Source organism: Eleutherodactylus coqui, chromosome 10 (genome assembly GCF_035609145.1).
Source record: "Eleutherodactylus coqui strain aEleCoq1 chromosome 10, aEleCoq1.hap1, whole genome shotgun sequence".
NCBI classification, from domain to species: Eukaryota; Metazoa; Chordata; class Amphibia; order Anura; family Eleutherodactylidae; genus Eleutherodactylus; species Eleutherodactylus coqui.
Genome location: NC_089846.1, coordinates 54840420 through 54861592, shown reverse-complemented (window position 1 = coordinate 54861592; position 21173 = coordinate 54840420). Strand labels below are relative to the sequence as shown.

Genomic DNA, 21173 nt, shown 5'->3' with positions numbered 1-21173 from the left:
TCTCTGCTCCTGGAGGGTGGTGCAGTATGTTACATAATGTAGATGTTTCCAATTAGGAAGGAGCTCCAGTTGTCAGGGTAATGGTGAAACAGTAAAACTCCCTTTTATTGCAGTTTTGGGCAAACAAGGCAATATCCAATACAGTCCATTTTCCGTACATCAGAATCCAGAGTTTGGTGACTGGAGATACCGCCCTCAATATAATGCGCCATATCTGGCATATTTCCCCAAGCTTAGGGTTGGAACTGTCTCTGGCTTTACTTTATCCAGCTTTCTTCTTGTAATTTTCTTATTCATCTAGCTATACTTCTGCTTCACCACTGCACTAACTTAGTTACCAACTGCAAACTAAACTCACTCTTCTTCACTGCAGACTGGTTCATTAACTAACAACAACTGACTACAACTACTACAGACTGAACTTTCCAAAAATTGTTTGGTCTATATCTAGACTCTAGATCCTCCCATGAGCATAGGGTTCAGGGGCTAGACAGAAGTCTAGTTTACCCTCTGGTTTAAACGTGATGGCCCTCCAATCACCAACTCAATTCTAGTACTTTTCTTAAAGTGAACATAACTAATTGATAGAATTATATACAATACTTTTGTAATGACAACTTTGGGTCTCTACAGTAGCTGATATCACTCTGTCATGCTGATTGAATTATTAGAGTAGACTGGTTTGCTTTAAAAAGGGAATAGTGTTTGAAATCATTGTCTTCTTCTGTTGACCATGGTTACCTCCAAAGAAACACATGCAATTATCATTGCTTTGTGTTACAGATCCGGAGTATGGACCCACTGTGGTGTGGTTAGCAGCTGACTCCTACAGTAAGAGGGACTGCTACCAGGAAATGAAAGAGGAGCCTGACTCTTGGCTACAAAGGGAATGGGAAGATCCCTACCTACAAGCAAGGTGATCACCCTGATAGGGATGGCCCTGCGCTGAAACCTTGAGTCTGACTATCCCTTATGGGCACCGAATGCAGGGACTGGCAGCAGACAGACATGCATGCAGATGCAGGAAAGGGCAGGAGCAAACCATAAAACAGGAATGGGAAGTGACAGAAAAACAAACATACACATGGACAGATATACAAGATGCCTACACTGGGAGGCTGAAGAAAAACCTCGAAGACACAGGACAGACTGAGCACACAGAGGTAGGTGACCTAGGAAAGCTGAGTATCAGAACCTAACACACACCAATTCTCAGGTAAAAGGGAAGGGCCACAACCCACCTTAAATAGAGGAGCAATGCCTTTTAAACCCACAGGTTAGCTGAGAGCCAGAGAACTGGTTAACCCTCTCAATGCTGGATGAAAACAGACATATAGGATCCATGTACACAGGCAGAGCAGAGTGATGTTTGCAAGTGCCTAGAACCACGAGAGGGTGGCAGACATGAGTGGCAGACCTTACACTTTGCTTTAACCCCTTAGTGACGAAGCCTGTTTGCACCTTAGTGACGGAGCCAAATTTTGGAAATCTGACATGCGTCGTTCAACGTAGCATAACTCCATAAAGGCTTTACATATCCAAGTGATTCTGACATTGTTTTTTTGCCACATGTTGTACTTCATTTAGGTTGTAAAAAGAGACCGATATAATTTGTGTATATTTATTAAAAGTACCAATATTGGAAAAATTTTGAAAAAATTGTCATTTTTTCACATTTTCAACCGTAATAGCTCAAATATGTCCAAACATACTGTACAAATTTTTGATAAGATATATATTTCCATCTGTTTACTTTATTCTGAATGCACACTTGAAAAACTTTTGTGTTTTTTTTTAACCATTTAGAGGACATACAAATTTAACATTACTTTTCAGCATTTTGAGGAACACTTTGCTTTCCTGCACCAAACCAAGTTTGCAAAGGCTCATAAGTGTCAGAATAATAGATACCCCCTCAAATGACCCCATTTTAAAAACTACACCCCTTAATGTATTCACTGAGGGGTGTCATGAGTATTTTGACCCCACCAGTTTTTTTCAGGAATTAATTCAATTTAGAGGAGAAAAAATAAAATTTCATATTTTTGCAAATATGTCATTTTAAAGACATATTTTTTTCCTATAGAGCCCATGAAAATGAGGATTTACACACCAAAATGGATACCCCCGTTTCTCCCGTGTTCAGAAATATACCCATTGTGGCCCTAATCTTATGTCTGGATGCACAACAGGACCCAAAATGAAAGGAGTAGTCGGTGTCTTTCAGAACATAAATTTTGCTTGAAGGTGTTTTAGGCCCCATAGCACTTTTGTAGAGCTCTTGAGCGGCCAAAACCAAAGAGAGCCCCCACCAGTGACCCCATTTTGAAAACTAGACCCCTTAACGAATTTATCTAGGGGTGTACTGCCCATTTTGACCCCACAGTTTTTGAATGAATTCAAGCAAAAGCAAAAGGAAAAAATTGTGATTTTCGTTTTTTTGTCAATTCTGTCATTTTAAAAACAGCTTTTTTTGTACAGCACACACATGAATGAAGACTTGCACCCCAAAATAGATACCCCAGTTTGTCCCGTGTTCAGAAACATACCTATTGTGGCCCTAATCTTTTGTCTGGATGCACAACGGGGCCCAAAATGAAAGGAGTAATCGGTGGCTTTCAGAACAGAAATTTAGCATGAAGGTGATTTAGGCCCCATTGCCTACTTGTAGAGCCCTTGAGCGGCCAAAACAACAGAGAGCCCCCACAAATGACCCCATTTTGAAAACTAGACCCCCTAACGAATTTATCTAGGGGTGTACTGTGTATTTTTACACTACAATTTTTGAATAAATCTAAGCAAAGCAGTAGGAGAAAAATTACAATTTTCATTATTTCGGCAGTTGTATCAATTTAAAAACAGTTTTTTTTGTACAGCACACATAGGAATGAAGACTTTCACCCCAAAATGGATACCCCCGTTTGTCCCGTGTTCAGAACCATAACCCTTGTAACCCTAATCTACTTAAAGGACACATGGCTAGGCCTATAATGGATGGAGCACCCGTTGGATTTCAGGGTACAACGGTATAAATTCCAGGCCCCATTGCCCACTTATAGAGCCATTGAGCGTCCAAAACGATAAAACCTCCCCACAAATGACCTCATTTTAAAAACTAGACCCCTTAATGAATTCATCTAGGGGTGTATTGCGTATTTTGACCCCACAGTATTTGAATAAATCTAAGCAAAGCGGAAGGAAAAAATTACGATTTTCATTTTTTTGGCAATTTTGTCAATTTAAAAACAGTTTTTTTTGTACAGTGTACATAGGAATGAAGACGTTCACCCCAAAATGGATACCCCCGTTTGTCCCGTGTTCAGAAACATACCCATTGTGGCCCTCATCTACTTACAGGAAACATGGCAAGGCCTATAATAGAGGGAACACCCGTTGGATTGCAGGGCACAACTGAATACATTCCAGGCCCCATTGCCCACTTGTACGGAATAAAAATTGACACCTTAAAAAAATATCCCCCCCCACACACACACACACACCCACCCCTACCGCTCCGCCCTTTTCGGCGTTACCCAAATCTTAGATAAAAGTAATAATGTGAACTGTGTAATATTTCCAAAGACAAGGGTAATTACGGAGGCTGGTTGGGATGGGTACATGGGGCTATAAAACCGTGTATCCCGCCTCCTCTCATGCTTTTTGGGGGTATTTTTTGACCTCAGTAGCGGGTATGGGGTGTAAAAAGTGGCGCTCTGTGAGTCTCCGTAAGCTTAATGAGATGCGGCGGTCTCACACAGAAGGCGCTCAACAAGCTGCTCCTGGAACTGCAGGAAGGCGAACGTTCCCGGGGCTTCTTGTAAATTGCGTATTACAGGTAGCGGTCTGAATAACGCCGGGCTCACATGGCTGTAGGTGGAATCTGCTTGCGGAGGCCCACAGCAGATCCCAGCTGTGAGCCCGGCTGTGACCCTGCGTACGGCCGCGTAATGTACTGCGCATAACTGCCTACTCACACAGGCGGTCATACGCAGTATATATATATTTTTTTGTTTGTATTTTCCGCACCGTCGCTTAGCGATGACGCGGGTACCCGCAGCCCGTATACAAGGTAGTTGCGTATGGGCAGCGGGTATATCCGCGACCATGGAGCACAATGGCCTCTATGTTGCGGATATCCGCGGTAAAATAGAACCTGCTGTGTTCTCTTTTCAGCGAGTGGATTACGCAATTCCGACCCACTGTGAGCGGAATTGGGTAATCCAATGCGATTGATCTGCGTATTACCGCGGATCAGAAGCATGCGGAATCCGTAATTCCTATCCGGTCATGTGAGACCGGCCTAAGGTAGATCGCTTCCTTTTTTTCACGTGACCGGGGACCGCCCAACGAGGCCACCCGTCACTGCTCCAGGCTCTCGGTGACCGTTGGTCGCTGGGAGCAAGGAGATTTTACATTTCCTGGGCTCCCCGACTCCTGCGCATGTGTCCGATGTTTTGCCGGCGGTCGCATGTGCAGAATCCGGGAAAGTTCACGGAAGAAGATTGTGTCGGGGCGCAAATACGGAGGCCTCCGGCAAAAAGTTTCATCTCCTCTCACCGATCGCATCAGTGAGGGGAGATGAACCTTCACCTTTTTTTTACTTTTACGTGATCGCCATTATCCATTGGATAACGGCGAACACGTGATCAGGAACCGCTCACCGTGGCCCCCCGTGAAATCTCCAGGCTTTCGGCTAAGTTTTGTAGCCAGGAGCAGGGAGATTTTAAATTACCACGGCTTTTGCGCATGCACCTGCCATATTGGCGACGGGCGCGTGCGCAGAAGCTGGGGTAAGGTCCGCGGATAAATCCGCGGGCCTTAGGTACGTCATTTCATCCTCCCTCACGGATATGATCCGTGGGGGGAGATGAAACGCAAGTTTTTTCAACTTTTTTAAACTTTTTTTATTTAACTTTTTGCACTTTTTTTTTTACTTTACATGATCACTGTCATCCATTGGATGACAGTGATCATGTCCCCAGTGACATCCCTCTGCTCATGGCTACACATGGCAGCCAAGAGCAGAGGGATTTTGAATTTCCCGGGGCTCGAGCCCCTCTGTGCACGCGCCCGATGTCAATCATCGGGCGCGCATGCGCAGACCGGGATTTCGGGTCCCGGGACATCGGGACATCGCAGAGGACCGGGGGTGAGTATTTTCACCTCCCCTCATGGATCCGATCCATGAGGGGAGGTGAAACCTTACGTTTTTTTTACTTTTTCAACTTTTTCGCGATCGCCGCTATCTAATCGATAGCGGCGATCGCGGGCCCGGGGACCGCTCACAGCGGTCCCCGGTAACACCTCCTGGCTCCCGGCTACCTTCAGGAGCCGGGAGCCAGGAGATTTTAAATTTGCCGGGGGCTCCCGGGCTTCTGCGCATGCGCGTGACGTCATCGCCTGGCGCGCATGCGCAGAAGGCCGCCGGCGGGTCCGGGAGGACGAGATCTCCGTGGGACACCGCCGACAAGCCGGGTAAGTAATTTCAGCTGCCCTGGTGGAGCCGATCCAGCAGGGCAGCTGAAGAACTAACTTTTTTGACAGTTTTCTTTACTTTTTTGCGATCGGCGCTAGCCATTGGCTAGCGCCGATCGCAATGCCGGGGGGGACTGCCCGCATCCTGGGATGACAGCTCCATGCTGTCGGCTACCTGCGGGTACCGACAGCATGGAGCTGTCACGTCCTCAGGCAAGTGGGCATCAATCCAAAGAGGATGCATAAAACTACGTCCTCTAGGATTAAGGCCCACTTTCTGAGGACGTAGTTTCCCGATGGGGCAGTCGTTAAGGGGTTAAAAGAGCTTTACAGGCAAGGATATTACTGCTTGTAAGATTGCCCTTAAATTATCAGATCACTGAAAATTTCAAGGAGAGAGGTTCAATAAGGTGAATAAGGCTCAGGGTACCCAAGAAAGTCCACAAAGTGCCAAGATCGTCTTCTTAAAAGGATTCAGCTATGGAATCGATTCAACACCAGTGCAGAGCTTGCGCAGGAATGGCAGTGACAAGTGTCAGTGAATCTATAAAGATTCTACTAAGATTGCAAAAAAAGAGACAACTTTATGATTGGTGAAGTTCGAGAACAATTGCTCAGCAATCTTTAGCACCATCATTGAAATGAATGGAGCAGCAGTGTGCACGCACATCCTCCTCTCCATTTATGCAATGACTCTTGGCATTCCTATACTTAGAATTGATGGGTGGTCCAGCATTTGGACCTCTACCAATCATAAAATTATGATAAATTTATAACTTGGTACAACCCCTTTAAGATGACATACATAATCATGTTACTGTGACACTTATTATTCCATACATTATTATGTGATGATATTTCTACTATTATATTGCCTTCACCCAACAAGTAACTCTCACCTTCATGAGTGTGGTTGCAAGGTCGTTAGTGTCAATCTGAAAAAGATTTCCCAGGAATGGAATGGGCATAGGTCCTGGAGGAAGTGTTGCCTTCTCTTTAAAGATCCTCATGTAGTTCAGGATGATAGAACACAAGAAGAAGATGAAAAGAAGAAGAAAGGCGCTGGACCAGTCCATACTGTCAGAAGTCACAGAAAATGATATAGTGTTATGTAAAAAGTTACAAATTTAACTTTTTAAGGTATAAAATTTAAGATGTTAACATGAATCTGCCCCTTTTCATACTAGGTTGTTAATAAGTTGTGTGTGGGGTAATTTATTTTTGTATCCATTCTTTTCATACAGATTAAAAAAAACTTTCATCCATGGCAGTTTAAAAAAATCTGCAGAGTATTTTGACCTGGAGTGTGGATTTTAAATCCTCAGCATGCCAATTTATTTAGCAGATTTTCAGTGTGGATATCATTCGTTGTAATGTAAAGGGTGAAATCTGCAGCTAATCCATAGCATTTCCAGACTGAAACCCACTGCCAAATTGTCATCATTTTATTTTCCACTGCAAATGTTCTGTGCATTTTTCCACAGCAGAAAATCCACAGTGGATTAGCAACATGTGGCCCTACCCTTAAAGGGGTTATCCCATGATAGACTTTTATCGCCTATCCATAGGATAAGTGATAAAGGTCTGATCAATGGGGTCTCACTACTAAGACCCCCATTGATCATAGACTCATAGAATGATAGAGTTGAAAGGGACCTCCAGGGTCATCTGGTCCTGAAGCAGGGATCCAAAGTCCATCTGTTCTCTTCAGAGTGGGCTTACTGCATACACGCATAGTGACGTCAACCCGAATGTAGGTGCTGTCACATATGCGCAGCGCCATTCATTTTAATGGGGCTGATGGAAATAGCCAAGTAAAAAGGTTTGCTTATCTCCGTCAGCCCTATTGAAGCTGAATGGGAAGGCACCACTCATGCTCCAATGGCGCTTCATTCAAGCAACCCTCTGGACCTGAAGAAACAAAGAGCCAAACCAGCTTTTACAACTACCTGATGCACACTGTGCATTAGTATACATCATTATTCTAAAACACTACACCTGCTTACCCAATGGTGCCCATGTGAGCAGTGCTGGCCAGTAAGAGCATCATGTAGTGTCTTAGACTACCAATGCATACTAATACACAGTGTGCATCAGGCAGTCAGAGAAATGGTTAGGCCATCCTTGTTTGTCCAGGCCTGGAGGGTAGCTTTCAGTTTCCTCCTCACTGTGGGTATTCAGGGAGCACACAGCAAGGAGGAGGGGAAAACGAAATCCATTTTAGATCAATGGGGGTCTTAGTGATAAGATCTCCACTGATAAGACTTTTATCACCTATCCTATGTTTAGGTAATTAAAAGTCTATCTTGGGATAACAACGTAAGCTCTCCTTCCTGTAAATTGTATGATTTACCTTTTCGTCTATGGAGGGATTGTATCAAAAGCAAGCAAAGCTGGGGGGGCGTGGCCTAGGTACAGACCCGAGCAGTCATGTCTTCCTGAGCTCTGCTCGCACCTGGTAATCAAAAGCTACATAAACAGCATTTCCAGCTAAGCAAAATCGGTTCAAACGAACCCTAAAGACCCCTACAGCTGTGCTGGGGGATAAGATGGCTAGAAGGCTGGAGGAGTGTTTAAACTAGGGACTGGGGGGGAGGGTAAAATGAGAAATAGTGGGGTAGCCAGTGTAACTATAGATTCGGGTCCAAGCAAAGGGAATGGGGGTCGAGCAGGGGGTGGGGTTAGTACAGTTAGAATTGATAGATCAGACATAAGTACGAATAGAAACAAAACAAATTTAAAAAACAAAAAAAATGATATAAATTGTATGACCACGAATGCAAGGAGTCTGATTGGTAAAGTGGGTGAGCTTGAAGCGAGAATGACTGATGAAAACTATGATATAGTCGGAATAACGGAAACATGGCTTGACGATAAGTGCGATTGGGCGGTGAACTTGCAGGGGTACAATCTCTTCAGAAGAGACCGAAGGAACCAGAAAGGGGGAGGGGTATGTCTGTATGTCAAATCGAACTTGAAGCCGAGGCTACGGGAGGATATAGGGGTAGGAGACGAACAGGTGGAATCTCTGTGGGTTGAAATACAGGGAGGAAAAAATAACAAAATCCAGATAGGGGTCTTCTATAGACCACCAAAAACAACAGAAGAAACTGAAAACTTACTACTAAGGCAGATAGAAGAGGTGTCAAACCGCAATGAAGTAATTATCATGGGGGACTTTAATTATCCAGATATAACATGGGAGAAGGAAACCTGCAAATCTCACAGGGGTGACAAAGTCTTGAGAGTAATTAAAGACAATTACCTGAACCAACTTGTGCAGGAACCAACTAGAGGGAGGGCCATTCTGGACCTAGTACTAACTAACAAACCGGACCGAATAAAGGGGGTACAGGTTGAGGGGCACCTGGGGAACAGTGACCACAATAATCAACTTCCAGCTGTCAATCTATAGGAAGCCTTATCAGGGAGCGACAAAGAAACTAAACTTTAGTAAAGCAAAATTTGATGAGCTTAGAACTACTATCGGTAACATTAATTGGGACAACATCCTCAAAAATATCAGTACGGAGGAAAAATGGGAAAAGTTCAAAAGGATCCTAATCGCCTCATGTGAGCAGTTCATTCCCTTTAAAAATAAAAGGAACTCAACTAAAAGGAAACCAATGTGGCTCGACAAGACGGTAAGAGGGGCAATAAACGAAAAAAAAAAAGCGTTCAAACTACTAAAGCAACAAGGCAGCGAAGAAGCGCTTAAATTGTACAGGGAAAAAAACAAAATATGCAAAGATACGATCAAAACTGCTAAGGAGGAGGCGGAAAGACTGATCGCCAAAGAGAGCAAAAACAACCCGAAGCTATTTTTCAACTACTTTAACAGCAAAAGGATTTGCAGGCAGAGCGATGGCCCGTTAAAAAACAATGCAGGAGAAATCATTGATGATGACGAAGGGAAAGCAAATCTACTAAACAGTTTCTTCTCAAGTGTATTCACAAAAGAAAAGGAAATGCCACACGAGATACAGGGGAATAAAACGAACCCCTCACAAAACATCTCATACCTAACACAGGAGGAGGTGCGGAAGCGTCTAAAGAAAACTAAAATTGATAAATCGCCGGGCCCAGATGGATTACACCCAAGGATACTAAGGGAACTAAGTGACGAGATAGCTAGGCCGCTATACCTAATATTTCTAGACACTATCAAGACCGGTATAGTACCATTGGATTGGCGCATTGCCAACGTGGTTCCAATTTACAAAAAAGGGAGCAAAAGTGAGCCTGGAAACTACAGGCCAGTAAGTCTCACTTCAGTAACGGGAAAAATTTTCGAGGGGATTCTGAGAGACGCCATCGATGAGCACCTCAAGGAGAACAAGGGAATAACTCCTCACCAGCATGGATTCATGAAGGGTCGCTCATGTCAGACAAATCTGATCAGTTTCTACGATGAAGTAAGCTCTAAGCTGGACCTGGGAGAATCTATTGATCTTGTATATCTGGACTTCTCTAAAGCCTTTGACACCGTGCCACATAATAGGCTAATATACAAAATGAGGCAGCTCGGACTGGGCGAAAACGTGTGTAAGTGGGTAGAAAATTGGCTCAATGATAGAAAGCAGAGGGTGGTAATAAATGGTGCGTACTCTGATTGGACCATAGTCGCTAGTGGGGTGCCACAGGGTTCAGTTTTGGGCCCCACTCTGTTCAACATATTTATCAATGACCTGGTAGAGGGGCTGCACAGCAAAATATCAATATTTGCAGATGACACAAAATTATACAATATAATTAATACAACAGAGGACAATGTGCGGCTGCAAACGGACCTGGACAAGCTGGGGGCTTGGGCAGAAAAATGGCAAATGAAGTTCAATGTTGAAAAATGTAAGACTATGCACATGGGCAGGAGAAACGGATGTCACCAATATTCACTTATTGGGGTACCACTAGGGAAAAGTGATATGGAAAAGGATCTGGGGGTATTAGTGGATAATAGACTAAACTGGAGTAACCACTGCCAGTCAGCTGCTGCAAAGGCAAATAAAGTCTTGGGGTGCATTAAAAGAGGTATAGGGGCGAAGGACGAGAACATTATCCTTCCATTATATAAGGCACTTGTCAGGCCTCACATGGAATACTGCGTACAATTCTGGACACCGGTGCTCAGGAGGGATGTTGCGGTACTGGAGGGGGTTCAAAGAAGGGCAACTAAACTAATACATGGAATGACGGGACTGGAATACCCAGAGAGGCTATCCAAATTGGGTCTATTTACTCTAGAAAAAAGAAGGTTAAGAGGGGACCAAATAACTATGTATAAGTACATGAGGGGACAACACATGGATCTCTCCCGCGATCTGTTTACACCCAGGACCACGACGGTAATAAGAGGACATCCGCTACGATTAGAGGAAAGTAGGTTTCATCACCAACATAGAAGGGGATTCTTTACTGTAAGAGCAGTGAGACTATGGAACTCTCTACCGGAGGAAGTGGTGATGGCAAAATCCACAGAGGCGTTTAAAAGGGGACTTGATGTCTTTCTGGAGAAGAAGGATATTACAGGATATAAATATTAGGTGAAGTGTCAATCCTGGTATATAGGCAGGTAGGAACTATTAGGGGTTGATCCAGGGAACAGTCTGATTGCCATTAGGGAGTCGGGAAGGAATTTTTTCCCCGAAAGGGCTAATTGGTTTCTGGCCTTGGGGTTTTTTGCCTTCCTCTGGATCAACAAAGTACGATAGACAGGCTGGACTAGATGGACAATGTCTTCATTCAGCCTTACATATTATGTTACTATGTTACTATGTTACAACAAAAGGAAGTACCTGAACTCCGGGCAGTACAATCGGGAGAGAAGAAAATCTCTGCAGCGCTGCACTGCCTGCGGGGGTGGGAGCACCTGGGACTTCACCGGAGGGCTTTGCCGTTCCTAGTGCTGTTCCTTGTGAAGAGGAGGAGAGGAGCGGAGCTCTGTCGTGACCACCGCTAAACCTTCTGGTGAGTTGCTATTAATAGAAGCCCGACGGAGCGCGGGAACGAGGTGCCATCTTAAAATCCAGCAGGCACGGCTGAGCGTAGCGAGCAGAGAGATAGTGAAGGTGTCAGCTTACACACTCTGTCTCCCTGAGCCTCCCGATAAGCACTAGGCGTAGCAGCTGCCTGTCCATACTAAACGGGTGCTATAAAGATAACAGAAGCCTGCTATAAAGATAACAGAAGCCTGCTGAAGCGTGGGAATAAGGCACCATTTCGGACCTTAAAGGGGTTGTCCCGCGGCAGCAAGTGGGTCTATACACTTCTGTATGGCCATATTAATGCACTTTGTAATGTACATTGTGCATTAATTATGAGCCATACAGAAGTTATCAAAAGTTTTATACTTACCTGCTCCGTTTCTGGCGTCCTCGTCTCCATGGTGCCGACTAATTTTCGGCCTCCGATGGCTAAATTAGCCGCGCTTGCGCAGTCCGGGTCTTCTTCTTTTATGAATGGGATCGCTCGTGCAGGATGCCGGCTCCGTGTAGCTCCGCCCCGTCACGTGCCGATTCCAGCCAATCAGGAGGCTGGAATCGGCAATGGACCGCACAGAAGAGCTGCGGTCCACGGAGGGAGCAGACCCCAGCGGCCATCTTCAGCAGGTGAGTATGAAGACGCCGGACCGCCGGGATTCAGGTAAGCGCTGTGCTGTTTGTTTTTTTAACCCCTGCATCGGGGTTGTCTCGCGCCGAACGGGGGGGGGGGGGGGGGGTTAAAAAAAAAACAAAACCCCGTTTCGGCGCGGGACAACCCCTTTAATAACTGCAGCTGAAGGTGGTGTGCAGAAAGTAGAGGAGGAAACACTACCAGCCCACACGCTGCCTCCCTGTGCCCCTTGCCACAACTCAGCTAACCAAAGCTGTTCTTTCACATAGTACAGCTGAGAAGAGGAAAATTCGCTGGCTGTGCTAATCAGAGAACTGATAACAGAGACAATAGCTCTGTGACACATAAGTGCTGGTGATAGAGCTTTTGGAGAACGTGCCCCCCCCCCCCCCCCCCTGTATTAAAGCTTCAAGTTTGGGCTCCCTTGAGGCAGTGTGAGCTGAAATAAGCTTTAAACTGAGACGGCCACTGTCCTGTTCTCTCTATACTTGTTTCTGATAGAAGGCTCATCTAAGGGAGTAGGGGCTTGAAAGAGAATCAGAACAATCATATGACAAAAAGTCTTGCTAAATTACAGTCTTCACGGTGCTAAAGAGAGACCTTAACCTCTACAAAAACAGCCTGAGGACCTTCTGCAACAGAATGCCTAAAAGAAGGAATACTAATACACCACTCAATAAGGTCTCGGACTTTTTTACTACCCGTGGTCCGAGGAAACAGAGACCGATGAGCAATGAGGGCTCTCCCTCGCCTCCAAGCCCCGGAGGGGACGCGGGGGTCCCACCCTCTCAGACATCTGATCTGAAAGTACAAAACGCTGAACAGGAAATACAGCGCGGAGGATCGTCGAGGTCCACATCCAGAGGAGGGGTGAGTGATCCTTCTGGGGGGGGGGGGGGGGGGGGTACTGGTGCCGCTCCACATAGTCGCAAAACGGCGCTGTCGGTTTCGCAACCGTCATCTTCCCTTTCCACTCCTTCATCAAGCCCTGAAAAACAGCGCCCCCGAATCTCTTCACATACTAACCAACAGCAAGAAGACTCCACACTTGAGCCTGACCCTATTATAAGTGTCCCATCTTCCAATATGCCTGCAACGGAAGATTTCATTAAACAAATGATCCTAGCTTTAAGGGGATCCCTGCAAAAGGACATTAAGTCTCTGTCAAATACCCTAAACACCTCTATAACAGATCTAGAAGAGAGGACCGACCATATTGAAACCAAAATGGGAGAAGTAACTGCATCCCACAACAAATTAATAGATGCACACTACTCCCTGGAGGAGGAAGTAGAAGACATGAAGAAAAAGCTCACAGATCTGGAAGATAGGAGCAGGAGGTGCAACGTTAAGTTTAGAGGCATCCCAGAGAGTGTCCCACAACATGAACTGAAAAGCTTCCTCACCAAGCTAATTAAAAGTGTCCTCCCAGACGCCTCAGAATTAGATCGCACTATTGATAGAGCGCACAGATTGCTAAAGCCGAACTTCCTACCAGATTCAGTTCCAAGAGACGTAATCGCCAAATTTCATTTTTTCCATATAAAATATGCCCTGATGATCGCTACAAGAAAACAGGGCACCCTACCATCTCCATTTGCAAACATAAGCCTTTTCACCGACTTGTCACAGAATACAATCCAAGCAAGAAAGGCCTTCTCTCTAATCACCGCATCTCTAAGAGCTGCAAAAATACCCTACAAATGGGGCTTTCCTGCAAAAATTATAGTCCACAAAGACAACACCGTGCACGCTCTAAACTCACCAGGGGATGGCGCCAGTATCCTTTCAAAATGGAATATCCTACTTCCAGAGGAATCGCAACCAAACAAATCTCATAGACCCCCAAGACCCTTCCATCGTCGCACGCTTCCCACTACCCCTCCGTGAAAACAACATAAACGTCGCGGATGTTCTTCCTCATACGAACCTGGACACATTTTTAGCTGACCTTTGATACCGGGTTGATGGTCTGCAAGCCGAACTTTCCCCCAACAACAGGTTTCAGGTTTTTATACCTGCTCTTATTCTAAGTTTTAACTGTTTAAATTTTACAGTTTTGTTGCTCTTTTAGTGGAGGGCTCATACTGATGTTTTCATACAACAAGAAAGATTACCTTAAGTATGCCCTCACAAGTAACATGAATAACGCAACTCGTATAATGTTTAATGTTAACAGGCATATTTCTGTTTTCGCCTGTATCTTTGTTTTAAGTTCAAATATTTGCTATGCTGCTAATGTATCTCAAACAAATGCACCTATAACCCACTATTACAATGCACATAAATATCTGTTCCCAAAACGTTAGGGGATTAAACTCCCCATTCAAACGCTCAATGGTCTGGAAAGATGCTAAAGCGTCCAAAATAGACATCTTATGTTTGCAGGAAACGCATTTTGCCCAACAATCTTGCCCTAAATTCTCAAATAAACAATACCCACATATTTATCTTTCAAATGCTCATAAAAAACACGCTGGAGTACTGATCGCCCTGAGAGACAGTCTTCATTTTTCTCTTAATAAACAAATTTCGGATGACAGGGGTAGATACCTGATATTACAAGGCACCATAGATAATTCACCGATTACTTTGGTGAACATTTATGCGCCTAACAAGTCCCAAATCTCTTTCCTAAACAAAGTAATAAAAAAGGTCAGAAAAGTCCTAATGGGCAAATTAATATTATGTGGAGACTTTAACATAATAGCAGACAAAAAGGCGGACTCCACGGCAGCCACTAGGAATGTACCGGTTTTCACCCTTGGTTACATAAAGAGGGTTTATATGACACATTTAGGTGTCTCAACTCCTCTTCAAGGGAATTTACCTTTTTCTCCCCCAGGCATAAAACTTACTCAAGGATAGACATGTTTTTGGTGAATAGAGGAACTCTCACCTCAATAACTGACTCAACGATTGGAATCCCCACTTGGTCAGATCATGCGCCAATATACGTAAAATTAAATGTGGGCGCACCCTGTACCTTATCAAAAATGTGGTGAAATGATACCAACCTATACAATATCCCTGAGAACCAAAAAATTATCAGCAAAGCTTTAGAGGAATATTTCTCTCTCAACTCCACCCCTGACATAAGCAACGCCATACTGTGGAACGCCCACAAAACAGTAATAAGGGGGGTTTTGATAAAACTCAAAATACAACAAAATAAAAACAAACGAGAAAAAATAGACCTCCTATTGGAGAAAATTAAAAAACTGGAATCTCTTTATCAGAAATCTCCACAAGACAACCTCCTGATGGAATTATCCTCCTCAAGGAGGGAATTAAAAAATACACTTCTAGACAACTACAATAGAGGTCTGACTTACCTTAAAGCGAACTTTTATTCCTACATGGATAAGCCCTCAAAACTGATGGCCAACCTTGTTAAAAAAAAACAATTAAAAACAAAAATCCCGTTTATCACTAATAAAAAGGCCCCTCAGGATAAAATCTCCCACCCCCAGCGAATAGCTGAACAATTCAGGGAATATTACAATAGCCTTTATAACCTTAAAGACAACCCTAGCACCTTCCAGCCCACCCCGGAAGTAATAAATAAATTCCTGGATAGATTGGATCTACCCACGCTGGATATTCAGAAAGACAAATTAAACAAACCAATATCAAATCTAGAAATATATAAGGCCATACAAGATCTAAAAAAACATAAATCCCCTGGACCTGACGGTTTTTCAAATGAGTACTATAAGAACTTTGCTCAACCGTTAGTTCCTCACCTAAATTCACTATTTAATGAAGCGATGGAACGGGGCTCCATGCACGAAGAAATACTCCAGGCCACAATAGTCACCATACCCAAACCAGGCAAGTCCCCTACAACACCAGAAAATTTCAGACCTATCTCCCTCCTGAACTCCGACTTGAAAATATATGCTAAAATACTGGCCGGCAGACTTCTGGAGGTTTTACCCACGGTCATTCATAATGACCAAGTGGGCTTTACAAAAGGAAGGAGCGCCACAGATGGTACACGAAGAATACAGAATCTGCTGGAACGGATAGCTTCGAGTCGGACGCCTTCTCTCCTCCTTTCCCTGGATGCGGAGAAGGCGTTCGATAGAGTGCACTGGGGCTTCGCTTTCGAGGTCCTCCGGAGGTTTGGGGTGGGCGAGAACTTCTTGCGTGCAGTACAAGCTCTCTACACTAAGCCCTCGGCCAAGGTTTTGGTTGACGGGGTGTTGTCTTCACCTTTCTATATATCTAATGGAACTCGACAGGGGTGCCCCCTATCCCCATTGCTTTTTGTCATGATAATAGAACCCCTCGCAGAAATGATTAGAACCTCCCTGGAGATTAGAGGCGTATCAATGGGCTTAAGACAACACAAAATCGACCTCTTCGTGGATGATATTATCATTACCATGACAGACCCTGTTAATTCCCTGAGAGCTGTGAGTAACTGCATTACCCAATATAGCAATGCCTCTTTATACAAACTAAACTCCGATAAATCCCTAATAATGGGAATAAATGTAGAACCTGCTTTAAAAATGGATATACAGAAGGAGTTTCCCTTTCAATGGAAATCTGAGATATCGTACCTGGGCACCAAAATATGTCGTGACTAGAGATGAGCAAGCATACTCGTCCGAGCTTGATGCTCGTTCGAGTATTAGGGTGCTCGAGATGCTCGTTACTCGAGACGAGCACCACGCGATACTCGTCTCGATTAAACGAGCACTGACCATTGAATTCAATGGAGCCGGCAATACAGCCGACTCCATTGAAAGCAATGGGCTGCCGGCGTACGCGGGATGAATTGTCGGGAAGGGCTTAAATATATAAGCCCTTCCCTGCAATTCATCTAGAAATGTGTAAAAATAAAAAATATATATATACTTACCTTGTCCCGGCAGAACGATGTTAGCCCATTGAATTCAATGGAGCCGCAATACAGCCGACTCCATTGAAAGCAATGGGCTGCCGGCGATCGCGGGATGAATTGTCGGGAAAGGGTTAAATATATAAGCCCTTCCCTGCAATTCATCCAGAAATGTGTAAAAATAAAAAATATATATATACTCACCTGGTGTCGGCAGACGGAGTTCAGCGCGGCAGGCTGCAGTTCTCCTGAACTGCTCTGAACAGCTGTGAGTAGTATTCAGCAGCCGGGGATTTAAAATTCATGAATGGGTGTGAGTGAGGGCTGGCCTCTGATTGGTCAGGCTGTGACCAATCAGAGGCATCTTATTCAGCAGGCGGGGATTTTAAATCCCCGGCTGCTGAATACTACTCACAGCTGTTCAGAGCAGTTCAGGAGAACTGCAGCCTGCCGCGCTGAACTCCGTCTGCCGGCACCAGGTGAGTATATATATATTTTTTATTTTTACACATTTCTGGATGAATTGCAGGGAAGGGCTTATATATTTAACCCTTTCCCGACAATTCATCCCGCGATCGCCGGCAGCCCATTGCTTTCAATGGAGTCGGCTGTATTGACGGCTCCATTGAATTCAATGGGCTAACATCGCTCTGCCGGGACCAGGTAAGTATATATATATATATTTTTTATTGTTACACATTTCTGGATGAATTGCAGGGAAGGGCTTATATATTTAACCCCTTTCCGACAATTCAGCCCGCGATCGCCGGCAGCCCATTGCTTTCAATGGAGTCGGCTGTATTGACGGCTCCATTGAATTCAATGGGCTAAGATCGTTCTTCTCTGCCACAGCTGTTACAGCTGTGGCAGAGGAGAACGATCGTTATGCTGACAGTGCGGGGGGGGTCTCACTCTTGCCGCTATTGTGGCTTAATAGTGGGACCTGGGAACTTGAGATACAGCCCAAAATGTAGCTCCTCGCCTGCCCTATTCGTTTCTGTGTCGTTTTCATCACTTTCTTGTGTTTTGCAGATTTTCACAAATGAAAACCTTAGCGAGCATCGGCGATATACAAAAATGCTCGAGTCACCCATTGACTTCAATGGGGTTCGTTACTCGAAACGAACTCTCGAGCATCACTGAAAGTTCGACTCGAGTAACGAGCACCCGAGCATTTTGGTGCTCGCTCATCTCTAGTCGTGACCTACCTGAAACAATTTCTGCAAACTTTGATCCCCTATATATTTTTCTTCAGGCGGAGATGGAGGAAATGAGTAAAAAAGAACCCTCTTGGTTCGGCAGAATGGCACTTTACAAAATGTTACTACTCCCGAAAATGTTATACCTTTTTCGTACACTGTCCTACCCAATCCCCCCGTCCACGATCCAAAAATTTCAGAAGCAGCTGCTTAATTTTATTTGGAGGGATAGGAAACCGAGATTAGCGGCATCAATATTATACCAACATAAGAAACAGGGAGGTCTTGGGGTGCCTAACCTCCAAACCTACTACAAGGCTTCTTTTTTAAGCCAATCTAGTGCCTGGCTGAAATCCCAACCAACCCCGTCTTGGTGCCACATGGAGAAAAACAGAAATGGAGACAGACATTTTGGCTCGCTGATTAAAGCCTCCATTCTTGGAGCTCTGATCCCAAAGATTGCATCACTAATATATTTTCAAGATATCTCTCTGCTAATGTCAAACACCCTTCAATATTGGAACCAACTGGCACTTGGGTGCGGAGCAGACTCCGGGGACCCCCCAGGTGAACTTCCAATTGAGGTCCTTACCTATTTCACCCGAGACTTAAATCTAAACAAATGGACAAATAGAGGAGTTAAAACCATCTCAGACATATTGAACAAAAACAAACCTCTTTCCTTCCAAGAAATTCAAAACAAATTCAATGTGCCTGATTCGGAGGCTTTTACATATATAAAAATTCTCTCCTTTCTCAAGCAAGCTGATTTATATAATTTTTCCTTCCCGAAAGATTTGGAAGTTGTATTCAACAAGTGCAAAACCTCCCAGGCTTCCCAAATCAAAACCTTCTATAACGCAATCACCCAAAATGCCAATAGATCGAAAAAAATACATCTTCTAAATTGGGAACATGCAATAAAAGAAAATATACCATTCCCGATTTGGATGAAAGCCTTTGAGTGGGCCAATAAAGCCACTCTTTCCGCTAATATTCTACAAACACATTACAAAGTACTAACAAACTGGTATTATACTCCCTCAAAAATGGCAAAATTTTTCCCCACCCATTCCAATTTATGTTGGAGAGACTGCGGCCAAATAGGCACTCTATATCACATATTTTGGGACTGTCCTCATGTCTGTAACTACTGGAAGGAAGTATTTAACACCATACAATCCATAACGGGCATTCGTCTTAGGTGCTCGCCTCAACTGGCACTTCTTCTTATTGGTTGTCAAGAGATACCAAAAAAGAAAAGAAAATGGATATGCCACTTTCTATTGACCGCCAAAAGCACTATTGCCAAAAAATGGAGGAAAACTTCTCCTCCCCTGATTGAGGACCTTTTGAACGCAGTATCAGACCACTACTGCTATGAAAAGATATATGCAAAATTTAACAATTGTCTCTCTAAATTTAATAACATTTGGAATAGTTGGCAGCAATTCGAACGGAAAAATATGCACTGACATGTTTAGAATTGTTTAGTTGATTTATTTCTCTCTTACTGAATAAACACAAAAGAAATTTATCACTTTTATATCATACCACTGTGTGTAATCTTAAGCTTGAAATACCTGACGTCATAATATGTAAACTCTATATCGATGTATGTAATTCATCTCTGATGTATGCAGTGTTGTGTATATGTTCTCAATCTATATATATAAAATTGAATGTATGTCTGTGTGCGTGCGTGTCTGTCTGTCTGTTTGTCCTTTATGCGCTACTACACCATTCATCCGATCGCCATGAAACTTTGGGAAGTTGTTGAGTACACTCCTGGGAAGATTATAGGCATAGTACAACTATCCTACGATAAATGGCGCGCGCGCGAGCGTCGTCGAAAGTTACGACCCCCCCCCCCACGTAGATCGAATAAGTAAGCCACCTGCTATTGTGATGTCATCACTGATGTCATCAACATCGGACGCCCTTGAACATGCCTTAACATGTTCTATAAAGCTGCATTGTGAGACCTCCTGCTCATATACTAATATATTAAACAGACGACCTCCTCCTCATATACTAATATATTACACAGATGACCGCCTCCTCATATACTAATATATTACACAGACGACCTCCTCCTCATATACTAATTCTGCAAAAGAATTAGCGTCCAAATTTTACGTACGGAATCTAATTTTCTCACTTCCCGATGTCATAGAAACTTGAAATTTGGCACAAGCATTGATTATGTCATAAATAGGAAAAGTTAATAGGTCCCAACTCGATTATTCAATTCTAAGCGCAAAAGAATTTGCGTCCAAATTTTACGTACGGAATCTATTTCCATCACTTCCCAATGTCATAGAAACTTGAAATTTGGCACGAGCATTGATTATGTCATAAATAGGAAAAGTTAATGGGTCCCAACTCGATTATTCAATTCTAAGCACCAAAGAATTAGCGTCCAAATTGTACGTACGGAATCTAATTTTCTCACTTCCCAATGTCATAGATAGATAGATAGATAGATAGATAGATAGACTGTATGCAATAACCTAGATAGATAGATAGATAGATAGATAGATAGATAGATAGATAGATAGATAGATAGATAGATAGACTGTATGCAATGACACGTACAGCTTGAAACCATAAATACTAGAGCACGCCAGCCATTTACAGTCAGTCTCCATTGGAGTTGGAAGTGGGCAAACATGTACTAGGCTATCTTCCCAAGAAGCCACAGCAGCCGGATAAATTGGATGTTCCACACAACGGCTAGATATATAAAAACGAATGTATGTATGTATGTCTGTCTTCGCAGCAACGCGCGACGGGTACGCTAGTTCTATATAAAATGTTGATCCTCCCGAAAATCCTCTATTTTTTCTGTACATTATCTTACCCTATCCCTAAGACTACAATTGCCAATTTTTAAAAACAGCTATTAGCATTCGTTTGGAGTGGGAAGAGACCCAGGGTAGCAGCATCGATTTTGTATTTGCGCAAGGGACAGGGGGGCCTTGGGGTCCCGAACCTTTGGTCATATTATCAGGCAACTATTATAAGTCAATCAG

General features: G+C 43.8%; 1 protein-coding gene across 2 annotated transcripts in view; it reads right to left on the bottom strand.

The window, feature by feature from the left end:
- The window catches only part of LOC136580439 (cytochrome P450 2F2-like), a 92640-nt gene extending 81097 nt beyond the window's left edge, over positions 1 to 11543 (bottom strand). Inside the window, exons 1-2 of one of the 2 annotated variants that reach the window (XM_066581015.1) lie at positions 11271 to 11543; positions 6375 to 6552 (exon numbers count right to left, since the gene is read on the bottom strand). In XM_066581015.1, the coding sequence (XP_066437112.1) occupies positions 6375 to 6551 (177 nt within the window). In that variant the 5' untranslated portion in view covers position 6552; positions 11271 to 11543. The remainder of the gene's footprint in view (positions 1 to 6374; positions 6553 to 11270) is intronic. The other variant, XM_066581016.1, reaches the window with a different exon arrangement.
- Positions 11544 to 21173: the final 9630 nt, after the last annotated feature.